General features: G+C 40.4%; 1 protein-coding gene across 1 annotated transcript in view; it reads left to right on the top strand.

The window, feature by feature from the left end:
• Positions 1-21,146, top strand: part of LOC104464810 (neurexin-3) — a gene marked incomplete at its 3' end in the record, with an annotated part of 92,349 nt that overhangs the window by 45,506 nt on the left and 25,697 nt on the right. The window contains exons 5-6 of the mRNA XM_010077646.1: positions 504-942; positions 5,966-6,349. Coding sequence (XP_010075948.1) covers positions 504-942; positions 5,966-6,349 — 823 coding nt within the window. The remainder of the gene's footprint in view (positions 1-503; positions 943-5,965; positions 6,350-21,146) is intronic.

Below are 21,146 nucleotides of genomic sequence, written 5' to 3'. Positions count from 1 at the left end.
CAGCAACTTGCATAAAATTTTTTTGCATCTGTCTCCTAGTAGTTAAGTGGGCTTATAGGAATAATAGAGAAATGACAGTGGTGGTACAGAGTTCCCTGTTGTGGCTAGCAGAGACATGGAGGTTACACTTTGTTATGTATTTTGTACAGGATTTGTGCAAATATAACAGCAGGATACCAGACAGACATGGTATTTTATGTACAAAAGCTTTTGCAGCAGAGTGGGCCTGTGGCAGAGTTGTTTTCACTGTCCTTCAGTTAAATGTTCTCTTCTGCCTGCCTGCTTATCTGATCTACAATCATTGAAAAGTACCCGTTGCTGTCATTTCTATACACACTCCTGGTTCTGCTCTCTCCCGCTGTCATCATGTCAGACTCTTGCATGGTCTCCTTTCTGTTCCCCACTGCCTTTTGGGAGAAGTTTATCTCCCATGGCTGAAAGTAATTGGGGTATTTGTACTGTATGCAGGATTGATGTATGATATTTTTCCTTGTGTCTGGCAGGTTGTTTATAAGAATAATGACATTCGTCTGGAGTTGTCTCGCTTGGCACGAATTGGTGATACTAAGATGAAGATCTACGGGGAAGTTAAATTTGTATGTGAGAATGTGGCTACACTGGATCCCATCAGCTTTGAGACACCTGAGGCCTATATTAGTCTGCCTAAATGGAATACCAAAAGGATGGGCTCCATCTCATTTGATTTCCGAACCACTGAACCCAATGGACTAATCCTTTTCACTCACGGCAAGCCTCAAGAGAGGAAAGATGTCAGGAGCCAGAAAAACACAAAGGTAGACTTCTTTGCAGTTGAGCTTCTAGATGGGAACCTCTACTTGCTGCTGGACATGGGCTCTGGGACCATTAAAGTCAAGGCCACCCAGAAGAAAGCCAATGATGGAGAGTGGTATCATGTGGATATTCAACGAGATGGAAGATCAGGTAGAGCAAGAGCTTTTTCTTAAGTAGATTAATAATTCAGATCTAGATCTGGGGTTGTGTATCGGTTCTCTGAAACTTCAAAACCCACTATATATGAGAAATTTTCTTACAAAACTTAGTGTTATGTCAGCGATATTTATCTACGAAAGTAAGGATGTGAATGGATAGCTTTTCATTAGATGTTTAATGTGAACTTCAGATGGCACATCGCAAAGGTCGTCTATTAACATTTTATTCATAATCTTCAGATATTCTGGACCTATCTTTGCAATTGCATACATAATTATAGCGATATGTTCTTTATAGTCCACGGTAAGGTTTAAGATCCTTCAGAACCATTACTATTTTATTCCTGATTTGAAAAATTCTTACTGATCTACTTTGGATTTCTGTTCAAAAAGAAACTTAGTAGAAACCAAATGAGAATTTACTGTTGGGACCTAATATTATAATTTTTCCTGGATCTTGTGTCTTTATAAAGAACAAGGGGTTTGGATCATGTCATGAGGAAAATAAAATTAATGAGTACAATCAGTGACAAAATTATGGTGACAAATCAACACTTTCATCCTCTTCTGTTTCCTTTAGCATCTTGCAGTTTTCAGTTAGATTTCTTCACACTTGGATACCAAATTCTAGTCTAAATATCTGAGTCAGCATTCAGTGGATGTTCCTTTTTCCCTTGCAATGTCTAATTTTCAAAAATATGTTTTCATTTATTTCTAATAATATACCTACCGTGCAATTACCAGCGCTACTTTGTCTCTAATGCTGGATATCAAGCTAACATACTCATGATGTGCTCTGAAATTGTGTAAGGAGAAAAAATAATCAAATACTGTAACTTCCTCTCGAGAATATGTGAACAATTTTACTTGAATTATTCCTGAACTGTTAGGATCTCAAAGCCTCAAAGTATGTCCCTTCAAAGTGAATTTTGGTTACATTTGCAAATGGGTTTGGGATTTGTCTGGTGATCTCCAGATGATAGTGTTAGTTGCCTAATATTATGTTTACAGTTGTAGAATGCCCTCGGTAGAGAGAATGCAAAGCTAGAATTTCCTTCTCTTGAGTTTTAAAAAGGGCTGACTTTTAGATACCATGCAAAGCCTAGCTGTTTGAACAGGTCTTTGCCTGAAGCTATTTTTTTTTGTTTGATGAGTGAGGAGTTTCTTTGTATTTGGCATGGTGCTCTACTAGGACTTAATATGTGCAGTTATGTATTGCTATCTCCTAAATACATCGATTTTATAACATTTTGTAAGGGAAGCCATAAATAAATAAATGGAGCTTTGATTTATTTACAATTGCTAAAATTTAATTAACTTCCAAGGATAAACTCAATTAGTCGCATTCAGCTTTGCCTTCGGTTTTGCTTGCTTACCTGGTGACTGTCTGGTCCCTGGAGAGGCAGCTGCAGAAGGAAGAGAAACAGAAATGATACTAAGCTCTTTCCTAAGAAAGTTTATAAAAACCCAGGAAGAGGGACACATGTTTGTTTGAACTAGGAGGGTGTGACAGACAGCATTGATATTTGGTGGATGAGGCTGTCAGACTGATTTGTTTGTTGCTGGGCAGGAAGGTTTGTGATGGCCTGGACTCTGATTAGAGAGAACAGATTTTGAATTAAAAGCACTTTGCTCAGCAAGAACGAAGAGATTTGTATGTTCTTGTCTTCTCTTTTTTTTTTCTTTCTCCCCCTTTTTTTTTTTTTCTTTTTTCCCCTAATTGTGACTGATATCTCCCCAGATAACCAGGATACTGGCATTGATTTCTTCACACTGTACCTTTAACAAGTATTAACTGATGTATCCAGTGGTACTTCTGGGAGGTGTGAGAAGGAAGTTCAGGATTCCTTCTTGTTTAGTCTTTGACTTTTCTCCCGTGTGCAGACCAGTTACACCTTGTATATTTCTTTTTTTTAAATGTGGATGACTGTCATCTAGAAACTGAACCAAAATAATTAATTTACTTAATGTAGGCCACAAAATAGCCATTTGGGTTTAATGAGCTGGTGACCCAGAGGTTCTGATTCTCATTACTACAGCAGCCAGGCCTTTATTAGGTGTCATCTCTCCCCTTCTTCCTCCCATTTCTGAAACAGTCCAAAACTTCAGGCTCTGCTGAGCTCACTAAAATAGCCTAAAAATCCAAATATTCACTACTGTGAGATACTAAGGCAGGACTGCAAATGCTGGGGAAGCGTGGCAGTTGAGCTCAAAAAACCTCTGGCACCTACACCTTAGGCTTTCTGTATGCTTTGGTCTGTGTTAGCTGCCAGACAGAGCAACAAAAGCTGGTTTTCTTTGTACTCTGGCAGTTGCTGACAGTGTGGACATGGACACCTAGCATCCTGTAACCTTTCTGTCCTTGGGGAAACCTCCTACAAAGTGTTCACAAAACCTGTTGTGGTTTCTAGCTGGGCAACACTACACAAGAAAATGTTTTTAGTTGGTCACCAGCTACAAAACACACGTTGTCCCACTCAGACACTAAAAGTCTTACTGGAAGGTTTGGTCTATGGTTCTATCAGTGCACTGCTTTGTATACCAGCTCTGCCCTCAGTAACTGGAGATTTTCAGTCTGCTTGTTCTTTAGCCCTGGACAAAGTACCTAGGGGACTGGAAAGGAGACACTTAAATGCTTCTGATTTCTCAAGATGGGATTTGGTCTACCGAAACACAGTTGCAAACATGGGATTTGGGGGGCGAGGGGGAAGAAGTCAGCTCATGTAACTGCTCCTTCATTGGGAGAACTCAAAATTTTCCCATCTCAGCAGCTTAGTCTTAACAGTCCAAGCTAGTACCATTTCCTTACAGGAATAGTTGCAGGGTACAAAACACTGGCAGAAAGCTTAGGCTGCTGTCCAGCCTATTTCCTTTCATCATCTCATGCTATTTCTCCAGGTTTTACCCTTCTCCTTGGTATCCAGTATTTCTCCTCTTTTGGGGAGTTTCTTTACCTTTGTGGCTTTTGCAGGTGATGTTAGTTTTCTCCATAGTAGCAGCTGTCTGGAGCTCAGCCTTCCAGTATTTTGGTTTTTTCTAGTCTTTTGAGTAATATGTAGTCCACATGCTGCCTCTGAGGAGTAACAGCAGAAATGCTGGAAGGGGAACTGTGATCCTGTGGCTCCCTGACATGGTGCCTTTATGACTGTAGGTGTATTGTCACATCTCTTTTCTTCCTTTGTAAAAGTGAAAATGTCTGCGTGCTGCAGCTTGTTTTTACAAAATGATTCATCAAATAACCCTGTTCTCTTTGAGCCTTTAATTTGTAATGCCTCTGTTTCTTCTGGCACTCTGCTGCCTCTGACATTATTCCTAAATTATTACTGAACACCACACAGATGACATACCTTGTCTTTGTGTCATATGCTGTTGTCTAAGACGACACCTTACAACTGAAGAAAAAGCATGTGTTCATGACTGCACTTTCTCACAGAGACACAAAGTAGAGCTAAATCTATTAACTAAACTCTCCCATCTTATCATAGGGGTGTATAAAAATAATGCCATGATGTGGAATTAAACTTGGATAGTTGTCTCTGAGGACAGACTATCTTAATGACAAGGCAGTTGGATACAATGTTTTATAGTTAGGAACAGTGAATTGCTGATTTTCAGCTGGGTGACTGGTGGGCAGATGTCCCTGTCATGAAAGCTGCTGAATGCTCTTCTGAGGAGTACACTGCTTTGGGATGTGAGACCTGTGTTATGCTCACTGTTCCTCTTTGGATGAGCTGTCTCACCTTAAACAAGTCTCTATGTTTCTCTGCACCTGTTTCATGAGTTCTGATTATATTTCTGTATTATATGTTCTGGATTATTTTATGTACTTGGGCAATGTCTTGAAATGTATCAGAATGGCCTCAGTGCAGTATGCCTACATCTTGTTTGGAGCATGTGGAAGCTACTACAGTTTTAATAATAGCTGTTCTTCAGAGACCTCTATATACCTGTATCTTTCTCTACCTTGATTTTCCTGTTTGTAAAATGGAAGTTAGAATACTTAACCTTCTTTTCAAAGCCATAAAATAATTTATTTTGGAACAGACCTCTGAAGACTTCCAGTCCAAACTCTGATGAAATCCACGTTTTCTCCAGGGCTGTGTCCAGTTTTGTTTTGAATACCTTTAAGAATTTTGATTCCACAACCTCCCTGAGGTTCCTGTTCCCATGTTTGACCACTCTTATTGTGAAAAATATTCTTTTCTATAGAGATGGAGTTTCCCCTTACTGAAACTGTGGTCACTGTCTCTTGTCACTGCAAGTGCACACTGCTGACGCGTGTTCAAGTTGTTGTCCACCATGTTTGCAGGTCCTTTTCTGCAGAGTTGCTCCTTAGCCCAGTTGGTCTCCAGCCTGTACTTATATGTGAGGTTATTCTGCCCCAGATGTAAGAATTTGTATTTATTGTTGATTTTACATTAAACATTTTAATCAGTCCTTGACTCCACCTTGTAAAGGTTTCTCTGAATGGTAGCCCTGTCCTTCCCCCAGTACATCAACCATTCTCCCCGGTTTGATGCCATCTACAAACATTTACTCCCATCATCCAGGTCCAGCTTTGGAGGTACTGATGAAGTGTTTTCTGTAAGACCTATCTAGTGTGAATTAATTCTATTTTACTTATCGTTTTCCTGACAAGTCCTGTTACCATCAAACTCCTGTGTTTTCTCAGTAAGTCTTTGCTTTGCTAGATGAATACCATTGAATAATGCTAAGTTTTACTTGTTGTTGTTATTTAGCCATTGTATTGTTGTGCTTGTGACCTTATTATGCAAGCTGGGGTACAGACACATGAGGGTCCAGTCACTGCATGAAAGCGCTTATAGCCTGTGGTTAAAGAGGAGGGTGAGCTGTGTGGGAGACACTGACTCTGTGAGGAGTGCATTTGGGCAGGGAAGAGTCTGCTCTCCTGCACTGAACCTTAAGCCTCAACCAGTTATTGCAAAAAAAACCCAAAAAACTAAACAGTCTGTAAGTACAGTGTTGATTGATATCTGCTTATCCTCCTCGTTTAGGTACTATATCTGTGAACAGCAGACGCACCCCATTCACCGCCAGTGGGGAGAGTGAGATCCTAGATCTGGAAGGTGACATGTACCTGGGTGGGCTGCCTGAGAACCGGGCAGGTCTCATCCTTCCCACAGAGCTTTGGACAGCAATGCTGAACTATGGCTATGTTGGCTGTATCCGAGACTTGTTCATCGATGGACGAAGCAAGAACATCCGGCAGCTGGCAGAGGCACAGAATGCAGCAGGAGTCAAGTCCTCCTGCTCCCGCCTCAGCACCAAGCAGTGTGACAGCTACCCGTGCAAGAATAACGCAGTCTGCAAGGATGGCTGGAACCGCTTCATTTGTGACTGCACTGGCACTGGCTATTGGGGAAGAACGTGTGAGCGTGGTAAGTTGAGTTTTCAGACCTCAGTTACGCAGACCTGAAGATGTCCAGGAGAACTAGAACAAAATTCAGTGTTTCTATGAGACTTTCCCCACCTTGTTGGTCTTCCCAACGCTAAGTTACAGTCCCCACAGTAGGAAAGCTTTCTTTGATTGTTTTCTTCCAGTCTTCATTCCATCAGCTTACCTTCTTCGTCTGCCATTTCACTCCGTAAGCCTTCTGAAGTCCTTGTCTTCAGGTTCCACAGTTTCTTTGGCTGACTATGGTTTGTCACCTAAGTCAGAAAGTGCTGTTACGTGTGAGAAGTCTCAGCCAAATTACTGGAAACTTGTGAACTTGAGTTACTGGGATTTTTCTTGCGTGGGACAGATGACATATCCAAGTTCTGTCTAGTCTTTTTTGCGTGGTAGGATTTCCTTGATGGCTGTTTATGGGTAAAGCCAGCTAATGGGATAGTGTTAACAACATGTCTCCAAGTTGATCTCTGATAAGGCAAATTTGTTATCTGAGAAGGGCTGTCTCATTTTATTCAGTCCTTAGATTTCTGTCCTGTTAAATAAGAGGAGTGTAACTTTTGGAAGGGGTTTTCAGCCCAAGATTTGGGGTAAAGGGTTAAGGTGCAGGGGAGCCTAGAATAAACAATCTTCTATGCCTGTTGGCTACCAGGAAAATCACTCTTTATCACAAAGCAAAGCACCTGTTAAGGTACTAAAAATACAAAAAACATACATACAACTCCAGGGAGAGAAGCAGATGATTGATTTGTTGCTGATGGTAAAGTCTGTCTCCCAGTTTCCAGGTACAGCATTTTTACGTTTATAATGCTGTATTTCTTGTACATTTTATATTTTGCCGTATGAAGGACAGTTATATGTCTAAAAGGGAATCAAAAAGGAAATTGATTGTGTCATAGACAAGAGGCGTGGATTCCTTTTATTCATGGTGAAACAGTACAAATAGGTGGTATTCAGTATGTCACCTATATCTAAGCCCGTGGGAGTATGTTCTGTCAGTGAAGTAACACCTTGGTCTATTCAGCAAGTTACATTAAGCGCAACATAAACTTTGGTTGCAGTGGTCTGCTCACACAGTACGTCTGTGCAGATGGAAAAACCTTGCTGTGGCTGCAGTTTGATAGGACACAGAACAGAGAACTGCTGCCAAGGTCTCAAATACATTCTTACAATTCTAGTATCAAATTGGTCATTCAGAATTGGCAGTAATTTAAGCAGACAAAGGTGTTTTCAGTCTTAAAGTATCATAGAATCTAACAGTAATGTAATCCCTCTTTGAGGTAGTTGAAATTGCATAGAAGAGATGAGGTAAGACATGGTGAAGAGCTGTTCATGTCTAAGATGCACCCGATCCAAGAAGGGTTATGTCTAGGTGTTGAAAGTGCTGTCAGATTGCTCTGGTTCTTTCAGTAACTATGTTTTTCCTGTTGTCACCTCTTTGTAAACTAGCTAGGAAACAATATTCTTGGGTGACAAATCCTGAAGACTTCTATATGGCAAGCTTGCATTCAAGTTCTTGCTGTAGAAGCTAGAGTGAATGGACATCGGTGTTTGATCCTCAGAAAGGCTGAGACAAAGTACTTCACCTAAACAAGACTCCCTTCAGTCTTCATAAATTTCACTTGATCTCCTTGTGAGGTTCTATTTCTTTCCAGCTCTCTAGCCAGTGGCAGGTGACACAGAAGGGAGAGGAGATGAAAGCACAATGGGATTCATGGACCAGAAGTATTCAATGCAAAGCTGTGAGGCTAAGCAAAGGCAGCAGCAAGTGCTGGCAATTAATTAGATGTGGTCCCAATTTCACTGTTTTAAATCCTTGAGCTTCCCATTCTCTGTCATCTTTTCATAATGCTTCTCTACTACCCAATCTAACTCAGTGTGGCAATCTTGGAAATCATATGTGAGAAGAGTGTTTTTGAGCCACTATTAAAATTATGGAGCTGCAATAAACATGGCAGCATTTGGACGAGTTTCTGAAACTTCTGAGATTCCACAGTAGCTGTTGCGAGGAAATGGCAGTGTGGCTGTCCACCAAGCTAGGAAATAAGACTCTACTGGCGTTGCAAATGGCATGAACTTGAAGTAGTATTTTGACTTCCATCTGTAGATGCCTCAGATAAGTGTTTTAAGATTAAAAAAAGCAGAGGCCTGGTAACGAGGACCTGTGCTAAATGTCGAAGTTCCCTGTGCAGTCGGTGGAGGGAGACTGTTGCTTCTCAGGAGAAATTCAAAGCAATAATGCAATCTGCTTACCTCCTTTTTTTGATTTGTTCTGTCTCCTTTTATTGATTATGTGGAAATTTTGGTCTGATAATTCAGTATGGCTGCACTCCAGAAGGTAACTGTCTGTGCTCCAGAAGAATTGTTAGTGCTAAACTGCCAAGGCTACCAGACTGACAAAAAAAGAGGATGTCTTGTTTAGGGTAGGGGCATAAAGCGAAGAAAATAGAAAAGAAACTAATAGGACCGCAGTCCCTTCTGCAAGTGAAGTTCTGAGTGCCTTGTAATGTGGTAACGATCTTCTTGTCTCCCCAGCTCCCTGAGCTTTCCCACACTCCTGTTAAATCTGATTAGAGTATGTATGGTGGAGAGCAAGATTTAGTCATGCCAGAAAGGCTCCTAAACTGAAAGTAATTTTTTAGGTCTGTCTGAAATGAATGACAGACACAGTGAAGTTGGATTTGTGATGGAAGTTATGGTCTTGGGTTGTGGTGTGTCAGGCATTAGAAAAAACCCCCAAAACTTGGTGCCTGTACTCTCAGTAGTATTTAGTCATTCTTGCATCCTTGGGTTTTAGAAAGAACAGGAATATCAGAGAACAGTAGCTTCAGTGCTTCCTATTTAATTGCCTTGGCTGGAGTATTTTTTATTAAGAGGTATATACTGGTAAGATTAGAGAATGAAGGTTGGTATTAAATTGCTGGCAATTTAAGACTGAAATAAAAGGCACTGAGGTTTAGATTTCAAACCTTTGAACTGAATTGCTCGGAACTGGACGTAGCCAGAGTCTTTTCCAGGTAAGAAAAAAAAAAAAAAAGTCTTGTTCCAGCCCTTTGTTTTTGCTGAGCTGCACCCAGAGTTCATTGCAGCAAAAACCTTTGAACTGAATTGCTCGGAACTGGACGTAGCCAGAGTCTTTTCCAGGTAAGAAAAAAAAAAAGAAGTCTTGTTCCAGCCCCTTGTTTTTGCTGAGCTGCACCCAGAGTTCGTTGCAGCAAGACAGAGATATCTCACTCCAGTTCTCCTCCCAAAGGCTGGAACCAGTGTCCCTTCCTGTTTGGGTTTGCTCACAGATGGGCAATTAACACCCTGAGCAAACTAGGATTTTTCTGTGTTTTGCGGCACACTGTTTGTGAACAGTAATGTACCTGCTGTTGGTAATTCTGATGTTGAGCATAGGGCTGCACATTTTATTATCTGCCAGGTACCTTTATGGCAATGTTTGCTAAGAACAGTTTAATGACAACACACATCTGCCCATTATGTATGCAATAAACAGAGATGATGTAAAATTACTGGTAATAAGAAATGCTACAAAATCATTTAGTACGGGGTTTAAGTGCTGCATACTTTGCTGTCTCAAACACAGGTACCAGCGTAGATTTCCTTTTTATTTTATTGAAGATGTTTGATGATGATTATGTATTTAAAGGTTTGTTTAAAAAAACCCTCAAATGTGTTGATGCTTTTTGGACAGTCCAGACCTTCTAAGTCTGCAGTGTGATGCTAGATAACTGCTGAAAATAGATTTTCTTCTAGAACTGATGTTTCCCAGGGGTGCTGGACATATTAGGAGAAAAGCCTTTGCTTCAGTGTTTTAATGCTTTTAATCCCTGCTGGATCTTGAATATTCAAAGACTTTAGGAAAGTCAAAACATCAGAATAATTTGTACTATTTCACGGATAGTGAAAGATGGTAGAAATCAGAATGTCTGTTCTAGAGCTCATCCATTAATTGAACTAGTAGTACCAGGTAGGTCCTTATTTTACAATTTCTCCAAGTGTCTCTGAACTTCAGAAAAAAGATTCCATCTGGATTTGGAAAAAGAGTTAAGGCAATCCCTTCACACCCATTTTAATTTGTTCCTCACTGATTTTATAGCAAGGTCTCCAGTGAACATTATCTGAGACGTGTTAGCTTTTGCTAGGGGTATTTGTGTGAGAAGTTAATTTTGTCACTTACCATCAATCCATTTGTAATGTCTATGGCTGTCCAAAGCAGCTACTACTGTGGCATATCCTGTACATAATTCTGCTCGAGAAACACAGTCCCCGCCTTTCTGTGCATAGCTCGCTCATATCTCTTTCTAATGACTGAGTGTCAGAGTAGAAGGGTAGTGTTTGGTTGCATGAGTGCTAGATTATCCTACTGTATGAGGCTTTTATGTACCCTCCATCTCTGAATCCTTTCCTTGCCTTCCATGGGGTAACTTCTGTTCTAACATCCAAACAGTTCCCAAGACACTCATGAGATGTTGTTCTAGCTGCAGTAAGGACAGTGCAGACAAGGTGGGAGTTGTAAGGGAAGAGAAACAATATGAAGGAACAATTTCAGAGTCTCTTAGTTCTGTAGATTTCTATTTTGATCATTTCCACTCATCATAACTTAATGTGGCCATGGATGTATATATTCAGTCAAAGCCACTTTGAATATATGTTGTTTCCAGGACAAGTGATGGTATTTGTTGCTGTGTAATGCCTTTGTGATATCCTCAGTACAGAAGAATCTGCAATTAATTCTGCAGTCAGGGTGATTACATCTTTTTGGGAAAAAATCATTTCATGGTCTTTATGCTGTTGAACTTTAACTTCGAAGAATCTCATTGATGTGGCAATCTCCAACAGCATCTGCTGAACAGCTGGAAAATCTGAGACCATATAAAAATCAACTAATTCTCTCTCCTATATTTTATAATTAGAGAGTATGTTTTTCTTTTATTTGGGTGTTCTTTCCTGTTTCTTCATCCTGTCTCCATCATCATATGCTCTTGATCTTTAAGGCCACTCCTGCCTTCCATGCTGCATGTGAATTTGTTAGTACTTTAGGTGCTCTTTAACTCATCTGAATATGGTAAATGATGCCACAGAAGAAGATAATTTCTACAGTTTTTCTGTAAACTTCTGTGTTTCTGGCTGTTTGCTGAGTGTAGCTTTCATGCGATCCTCCCAGTTCAAGAAATATGATTATCCAAAACTCTATTAGATCTTGTGGTGTCAGCTCCTGTAAAGAGCACTTGAACAACAACAACAAAAAATATGTGGATAGGTAGATTAGTAAGAACATTTGGTTAATGCTTTTTAGCATCTTACAGTTTTGTTAGTATAGGCCTCTTCTACAGGACTAATATTGCAGTGGTGTATTTGTGTATCTGCTGGTTTATAGATGGCAGCTCATAAAAATGACTTCTTAATGCAAGCCACAAAATACACCCCCTCTATAACTCAAGGCACAGTGCTGCTCAGATAACTCTCAGATTAAAGGGCAGCTAGTCATAGCAGGTCAGTTTTGCCTGAATCACACTGTATCAGGGGATGGCAGAGTATACTAAAATTTATATCATCTGAAGTGGTAAGTCACCATGCAGAAACAAAACTTTTTCACCTTGTCATCCTAGCTTTCCCAGGTAACTCCTGGCAAGACGTGTAGTGGCATGTCACATGTATGATCCAGAATGGACTTCCTTACTTTGAGTATGAGCCGTGTCTGTTGTGATCTGTCAGGTGGCTAGAGATGAACTGATGACACCGGGTGCAGGAGTCACATCAGACTACATGGTATCTTTGAGTCTCTTTATTGCTCAGTGGCTGATCTCACTCCCTGTGGTTTCATACCCCTCTTCCTTTCCATTGCTTGAATCAGACCAGTTTGTGTTTCTACTGAGACTAGTAATTGTCCCTACGATTACTGGGAATATCTTGATGGAACTGGCCAGGATGAAATAGATTCATTTGTCATGAAAAATTATTTCCAATATTTAAAATGACTGTATAGATCTTGGAGATTTTATCTGTGAAATTAGCTTTCTCTATCTCTCTGCTTTGCCAGTTGAAGCCATCAAGCTGAAATGCAAGCACTGGCACAGTGCGTTTTCTGTCTCATTTCTTCTCTGTTCATCTCAGGGGGAGAGGAAAGACTTGACGTTCATGAACCTCCCTTAATTGACTTTCTCTCCATGTGGAGATAGGCAGTCACCGCTTGGACACTTTGATTGATCGGATGAGGCTATTATGTGATATGGAAAGGATATGCAAAAGCACAGCCATCACCACAAGCATGGAAATGTCATACTTGGTGGTGTATATTGGCTCACTCCTATCTGCCTGGCTTGTCTGCCTTCTCTTATATGCAGTTAATCCACAAAATATCTCACAGGGGTGGTCCTGGTGAATCTCCCCCTACTAGGTACCAGACACCAAGGTATGGCCCTCCAGAGGGAAACTGCTCTCACTCACTCTGCAAAAGGGTCTCAGAATGCCTAAAAGAAAGATAATTTTAATAATCTTTATTTGCTTCCTTACCAGCACTCTGCAAAAGGGTCTCAGAATGCCTAAAGAGAAAGATAATTTTAATAATCGTTATTTGCTTCCTTACCAGAAGCCTCATTGTTTTCCGAGTAAATGAGAACAAGGAGGTTAAAATTGGGAGATAAGGTGCAGAAGTGATAAACTGTATCCTGATAAGTCAAATCTTAATACGAGTTGCGGAGCAGCTTCCTGCTTTGTGGTGATTGTAGATGTTGTGTAGGTGGATAGGTAAAACCTAAAACTCAGGAGATATCCATCCCCTTAATGCAAAAGTCATCCCACTGAAGAGCTACAGAAGCAGGAAGGATGTACAAGAAATGCAGTCTCAGGGTAAGTGCTGTTGGTCTCACGATGTGACCTTTTTGTGGCCTTCAGCTTTTGACTTCTGAAGTTCTGCCTATTAAGGCAAAGTCCTCTTGTGGTCAGCCCGAGCCCTCTGGGTAGTGGGTTTCCTGCAATCCTAATCTTGTATTCTTGTGAGCAACTTAGCATTTTTTCATTTCTGAACAAGAATGAATTGTAATCCTTCATGTTGTGATACTGCTTAAAGGGAGCAGAAGGACAGGGATTGTTGGAGGGGATTACTGTTGGAAGTTGTATCAAAGCAGCAGAGTTTAGGATTCAAACAGAGTCATGTGGAATCAGACTTTTAAGTCTGACTACCCCAATACCCACAGGCACCATTTCAAACTGCTGAGAAGAGGAAAATATGGTATTTTAAACAGTGTACTTTTATCCACTACATTTCATTAAATGAGTAAAAATGGAAAATGACAATTCAGCCCACAGCTGAAAAACATATTGGATTGACAGGTCTGTGAGTCTGAGGCTTGTGCTCAGAATGAGAAATATATACAGACTAGCTATCTTTTACATACTTTATTCACTTCTTGGAGGAGTATTTGCATTAGAGATTAGAAGGTAGGTCAGTCTTCCTGACCTGCCCTGTCTTTGGTAGAGCTGCAAAGTGGAGTGGTAAAAGGAGGAACTCCTCTTCTATGGCTCTGATTTACTTTCCGCTGCTTGTGTAACTGCTGAAGACAGCAAGAGCCGTGAGGCAGTTTAGTGCACCCAGCCCAGGGGTTTTGAGCTGCACAGAACAAAATGGAGTTTGTGCTGCATGTATCACGTGCCATGTTAGGATTAGATTTCCCCTGGAACAGGTGATTGGCAAAAGGCATGAGCTTGCTAAATAGTGAGAAGGAAGAAAGAATATAGGAAACACCTCAAATATTTTATGATGTTGTTGTTGTTTTTTTTTTTTTTTTTTTTTTTTTTTAAATCTATATCATGAATGTTTGTGACTGAAGAGAAAAATGAGGCCAAAGGAAAGACTCTTGACATATCAGGAAATTTCAAAAGATGTAGAGTCCTGACACTGATCTCTATGTAAAAGATCTTGTTCCTAAATGTGGAAGTCTAACAATTCAGTGCCTAGTCATGGAAACATGCGAGTTTTCACCCCTTTTTTTACCATCTCCCCAGTGAAGTTTTCTTCTGTTGCAGTCTGGCTTTTTGATGTAAACTCCGAAAGTCACTGCTACTCCATTTCCCCTGGTCAGCCCCTGTGTCTGATCTGTGCAAATCTCCTTTATTCTACATTTACATTTGGTTTTTCTGTCCTCTTGCAGGACTGACCAGCACCGAATTTTAGCCTTTCCCTCCCTGTCAAGTGTTACTGGAGGATGATTTAGCACTGCAGCCAAGGTGCTTGACTCAAAGCCGTGTTTTTAATAATTTCAGGTTTTCTTCTTGCTAAACAAGTGGTTGGTCAGCTGAGGATGTGAGTAAAGTAACGCACCAGTAATAGCTGGCAGTTCACTTCTCACCAGTCTCAGTCTGGTGCTGGAAGTACTGCTGTGGTGTGAAGGAGTCACCTTAGAGAAGGGGGTGGAGACAGTCCAGAGTTCAGTGCAATGGAGATTTGCTCCTGCCCTAGTTTGTCACCTCCTTTTTCCTGAGGACACATCACATTCCTGAATCTCGTATGCCATTCCCTAAGCCTGCCAGGTTCCTAATGCCACCTCACCTTCCAGTCCAATCACATTACACTTTCCTGACTGGTGCAGAAAAGCAAGGAATTTGCTGGAAGATTCCATGGGATGGGGGAAAAGAGGACAAGGGAGGGAATGAATAGTGCTTGGTCAAACAAAAGGCTAGTATCTTTTTGTTGTGTAATTTCATAGTCTGCAACCTTTTCGGATAAAGCAAATTAGGCAAAACAAAAAGGATTAAAGAGAAACAGAAATGATTTATCATGCTTTTAAAAAAATGCCTCACATTCTTTTTGCTTTATCTTTTAATTTTTTATTTAAAGTCGAAGAGATTTAGACTACTTTAAAAAAAAAAAAAAGACAAAACATAAAGGAACACCACAAATAGCAATGTTGAAGAATAATGAATTCAGTAGACTGAAGGACTTGTGTCCAAAAAAAAAAAAAAAAAAAAGGCAGAAACGTGTAGGTTGAAATTGATATTGACTGTGCAACGTTCACAGTGCTAAGGGACCTGCAGAAGAAACAAGAACATTGCAACCATAAAGTGAAAACCTGGTCCGCTGTGAATACAGATAAGAGTTGGAAAGGCAGTGTTTTTATGGGGCTGCTTTTGCACATATGGCCTCTTGAGTTAACCTGCTTATCAAGTCAGAGTGACAGGATGTAGATTAGTAGTCAGCATTCTTATTTAGCCATTTCTCTCCAGGTTGATTTACACTGCTGTGATTTCTTGTCTTTTGTCTTTTCCTGATGACTGGCGACTATTTGCTAAACCCATCTATTCTCTTTTGCACTGTTTTGTTCTGATAGAAGCCATAAAAGTTAAAATGCTGGTAATTTACCTTTCTTTGAGTGTGTACATGTGTGTTGCCTACAGTTCATACCCTTGTCTGTGCCACCAGCAAAGCCTCAGTCAGTACGTCTTCCAGGAGAAGCAGCTTTGAAACAGCTGGCATGACCCTTCTGCTGATACTTGTTTCTTCCTGGACACCCCATTGCTCAGATTAGGCAGGGATACTGACCCGTATCCTCTAGATCAATGTGCTCCATCAAAGCGTTGATCAGAAAAATCCTATTAAAACTGTGTGGCACCCATAGCTTTCTTCTCCCGAGTGGATCCCTTTAAAGGGATTATCATGTTAGGCAGAGAAGAGATTGTACTTTCCAGGAGCTGTAACTCAGCATCTGTTCAGGTGCCTGCAGGTGGCTGTGTATTGTTATTTCCTGCTTCAGCATTGCTCCTGGGTTACACACTTGAGCAACTCCTTGGTGAAGGCTGCCTAGGAGGGCTTCAGGGCAGGAAGGCCCCCACCCCCCCCGATACAGCTGGGAGGGGGCATATGGGGTCCTGACATTACACTTTTTTTGTGTTTGGGACTCAAATGTGTTCAGTGCTGAGGTGAGAGAGATGTGTTCCGGCAATGAACTGTAACCCCTCTGACACTGTTGTGACCATCTTTACACATTGGTAATGGATTTTATGCAATTCTCTGCCGTGGTGATGTGGGGCCTGCCAAATCTCACAGTATTATCCCCCTCTCTGTAGGAGCCAGAGGTGGGGGATTGTGTGATTTTTTTTTTGTACTCTTGCATACAGACAACACAGCAGGGAGCCTTCAAACTCACAAGGAACAGGCAAGGTCATACCTGGGAGAAAGACAATAAGTTGCTGACTTGTCTACCTGTCTTGGGCCTATCAGAATAAGCTAAATAAAGCCACATTAAACTGTTTGTAAGGATGTAAAGTGAAAATCCTATGAAAACAAGTGTCATTTTTGCATATATGCAGAGTATTTTCAAAAAGAGATAGATATCATAATGATTTTACATTTTAGGAAACTGAGATATAGAGCAATTAGGGTACCTACAATAAGAGTTAAGATTACAAAAGTAATTAGCGACAGACCCAGGCTAAGGGGGTTACATTGACTTTACTGGGATTTAAATATCTGAATCTAAGATGTCAGATAATTAGTCATTGGACTCTTAGGATACTGAGCTACTTTTTCCACCTTGAAAAAGCTATCTGATGTCTCTAAAATAATACTTGCAGATCTCTACAGACATGATGATATAGTCCTAGAATATTTGATTAGCAGTTCCTAGAGATAAACACTTATATACTGTGATAGATAATTCATATCAGAACCTGAGTTCCTTCATCTTCTCCTACTCTCTTGTTTTTCCACCCAGAAGAGCACTGATGAATCACTTTGGCCTTTCAGCCGTGCAGTAATGAAAACCGTACGGCTCCCCACGGGTCAGCCTCTCTCTTATCCAGCATTGCGCTCACCCGACTATCATTCCCTGTGTGCCTGGCCAGAATCCAGGGGACTCCAACTAACTAATACATGGAGGAAGTTAGTAAAGACATGCTTATAAGACAAGACTGAAGTTGTACAAGCTAGAACTTAAGGAACAAATGAACATTAAGGAAACATGATCTGATAGTGAGAGCTAAAAGACATGGCAATTTACCCTGGACCAGGGGTAAAAAGACAACAAATGCTATTACTTGGAAATCTTTGCAAAAGTGCCTCAGAGGTGCTGTTCAGAAAGTGTGTTGCAGTATATTTGGCACAGAGGACCCTGTGCTATAATGTGTGCAGTCCTGTTTGCAAGGCTACTTGCTGACTGCTCCAGTGGCAGTACCTGCAGGTGAACTGTGTGAATACGGGCAGTTGTGTCCTGTACATTCAGCATCACTGCTGGACTAATAAGTACATTTGGTCAGGGCTTCTCACAAAACGAGCCTTGATGTATATGGGACATCACTAATTCAGTGCTTCACAAAAGTATGCAATCTAGATATGCCTTGGGATTCTCTTTCTGGCTTATGTCATTACAGACAAGTTCATTTTTCTGTGCCTCATCTTCCTCAGCTGCAAAAAAAACCAGATACTTGAGACTTCTCTAAGTCATAGAAGGATCACAAGGTGAAAAATTCATGAAGCTTTAAGACCTTCAGATTCTAGGATGGGAGAAGTTGAAGACCAGAAAAATGTTAGTTTTTGTTAATCTTTGACCTTCCATTTCATAGTTTTTCTTGAGCTTAGTGGGCATTCTGCCATGACAACAGGTAGAAAACCTGACGACTATAGTGATTGATATTTTTGTGTTATCTAACTAATTTTCTTCTTACTGCTGGTTGACACATAGTATTTTATTTTTCATCAGTACAGAAATGTGGGCAGCTTTTGGTTTTGTGTATTAAAAATTTGAGTTTATATCCCCAAAGGAACAACATTGGCCAGACTTGCAGTGTTTATTACAAATCCTTAAAGGTCGGAGATTTTCTTTTAAAATAGCAGTGACTTTCTGTTTTGTGCTACTTTTCTATACTTGCAATGCTAATGCAATCCTTGTGTGGTTGTTCAGACACAGTGGTGGGTTTTTTTGGAGGTATACAAGCAACCTTTGGTAGATCAAATGCCGTAGTACTTGAGCCACTCAAGGGGAAAAAACTTTCTAGTTTCTTTAGCATTGAAAAGTTAAAATTATTCATTGCCCTTTATGAAGCACTAAACAAATGATGAGATTTTGTATGGTGTGTCAGCGATTGGCTGAATGTATTTAACTTGATAGTGATATGAGATTTACAGAGCACACAGGAAGGGAGCCTTAAATAGGTTTACCCATTGACCTTTGCCAACATAATAAGCCTGAATATCAACTCCTCACCAGTTAAATTGTGTACTAATGAAGTGACGTTGTATACTCACCTACAGGTGTCCTAGTGAGAAATGTTCCTAGTCACATGGGTAGAAATGTATATTGAAGAAATGTGAGTATAAAAAGTGTATTCCCTTGACAAGTTTCCGTGGCTATTTCTTATTATAGGTAAATAAATAAGTGTAAAGAGGCTGCGGTCAAGCAGCTTAGACTGAAATCCAGCAGTATGAAGGAATTGGCAAAATAGTTGAAATATAATCAGGAGGCTGAAGGGAGGAATTATGGAGAAAGATTAGAAGAATTCAGTATGTATTGCTTGTTAAAATGATAAGCTGAGGGGATGATGATGAGCCAGTACTGATGCAAAGGCTGCCTTCCCAATGAAGGGGAATTATTTAAGGAAGTTCACAGAACACTAACTGTGGAATATTGGGTTAAAATAAGAAACAAAAATGATGACTATCATAGATAATGATAATGAGCAGTGTTTCTCTTTGCTTTGTTTTGCCACAGGAACCCCAGGGAAGGGACAGAAATCCCATCAACTAGACACTGGAAATTAGAATGGCTAAAACAGCAGAGTATGGCCAGGCTGTGATTTGCTTTAATGAAATGTGCTTTGTAAGAGGGAAGGAAGGGAAAGGAGCTGCTATTCTGTTTCTAGTTTGTATGGATCTGTGAAATGTATGCCTCAGAGTAATGAAAACCTGGAAATGTCTTCCAGCTTCAAAAGACCTATTTTTCTTTCTAAATCCTGCTAATGACTGGATATGTTTTCCCAATTAGTGAGAACGTGAATAAATTTATAAAATATGCAAGACACTGATTCCCAAAGTATATTTTGTTTGATTCTTAATGTAATTACTTATTGTAATAGCTCTTACTGAGTTAGGAAGGGTAGAATAGTTAATTGTGTAAAAATAACCACAATTTGATTCATCAGCTACTTTGCTAGCTCTTAATAAAGAATTGTGGAACAAACTCCATGTTTAGGCAAATTAGAAACATTATTATGTAGCAAATGTTACAGTACCATGAGAAAAGAATGTCATTAAGGAAGGTATTGTCATATATACAATAGTAGAAAGCTGTTGCCAGAAAACCTCAAATCCCAAATTCAAATCTTAATTCAAAGAGGTATATACAGAGCTGTGTGAGAAAGAGAAGCATGGGGAAGTATAGCATATGTCCAAGATTTGTCCGTTGCTGGAAAAGGAGAGCCCAGTGTAAGGCTCATCCTCTCTAGCCAGTGTATGATCGATCACAAGCAAGTAAGGTTAGTGCTAACTGTTCACCTTTGTGGCAGGTGCTGGATAGAGGCTTTTCTGACTGCCAAGCTGTTGTCCCTAATATTGCTTATCAGTATAAAAAATGAAAACAACAACAAAAGGTAGTCTGACATTTAGTTCACTTGCATTCAGTCCTGCTCTATCATGGGTGTTGCTTGACCTCAGGCAAATGAGTTAGATTCTGATGAATAAAAAGTGGTAAATACTTGCCCTGTGTAGTGCTTAGGGGCCTACCAGCTCTTAGAGAAAATACCAAAATGTAAGTTATGTGCCAATGTTGTGAAGAGGCCATTAGGTAAGGATGGTGTTGGCAACAGCCAGCACACTGCCAGTGACTGGGGGGAGGCAGGGACAGGGTTCAGGTAGCCAGTAGTGCATGCCAGGTAGAGGACGCACCAGAGTCCACTCTCCTAGGTGCAGCCTTGGTCATACTGCATCCTTTAGCACAATGCCCACATGAGTATGAAATTCACATTCTAAAACTCGCTTCAAGATTTAGATGCCAAATAACATCATAGGTGGTCATACATCTGCAGTGTGTTGATGAGGTACTTGGGTAGTTCTGCTTTTACAACCCCTTCTTTCCATTAAACAGAAACTACTTTGTTGCTGGACTGTAAATTGATTGCAATTCTGTGCCTTGATCTCTCCACAGTTCTAGTTGCTCACAGAATGTGCTCTGCTCTGTCAAAGAGTTTTCCAAGTCATTGTGCACCTATATTCCTGCATTTTGTGGGAGCACAGCTGTGCCCAGCAGCTGGTCTGGAATCAGGGAACCAGGAAATTTGCAGTTAGCAGATATAAATAGAGAATTTGTAACTATGAGAGATGCTTAACTCTGCAGTAAATAAATCCTAGTACAAATAAAAGGCTAATTGAAATATTAAAAAACGGTCTTGTGCCTCAATTCTTCCCCTTTTCATTCTCTTTACCTGCACAATTTTAAAGAGAAACATGTTACATCTGTAGAGTAGCATCTATGTTTCAAGTGATGTCAAGGACTGTCCCCATTATTTTTAGGCTTGTGGGTTATTTTCCAGTTTCCAAAGGAACTATTGGCCTCTTCATTATTTTGATTTCAGTTTGATAATCTGAGAATTTTTCAGGGCCTGTGTGATGAAGAGTAGAATGAAGAGGTAGCAAGTAGCTCTTGGAACATCCTAAAATGGGGGGAACAGCAGCCCACTGGTGGTAGAACAGTAGTTGTGTCCCTGCACTGCTGTGGCTGTGCAGTGTGACACTGGATGAACTGGCTCCTATTTTTGTCTCAGTTTCTGCTGTGAAACTAGGCCAGTTCAAAAGG

The sequence above is a fragment of the Pterocles gutturalis genome, unplaced genomic scaffold (genome assembly GCF_000699245.1).
Source record: "Pterocles gutturalis isolate BGI_N339 unplaced genomic scaffold, ASM69924v1 scaffold3623, whole genome shotgun sequence".
In the NCBI taxonomy this organism is placed as follows: domain Eukaryota; kingdom Metazoa; phylum Chordata; class Aves; order Pterocliformes; family Pteroclidae; genus Pterocles; species Pterocles gutturalis.
This window is presented reverse-complemented; position numbering and strand designations above follow the sequence as displayed.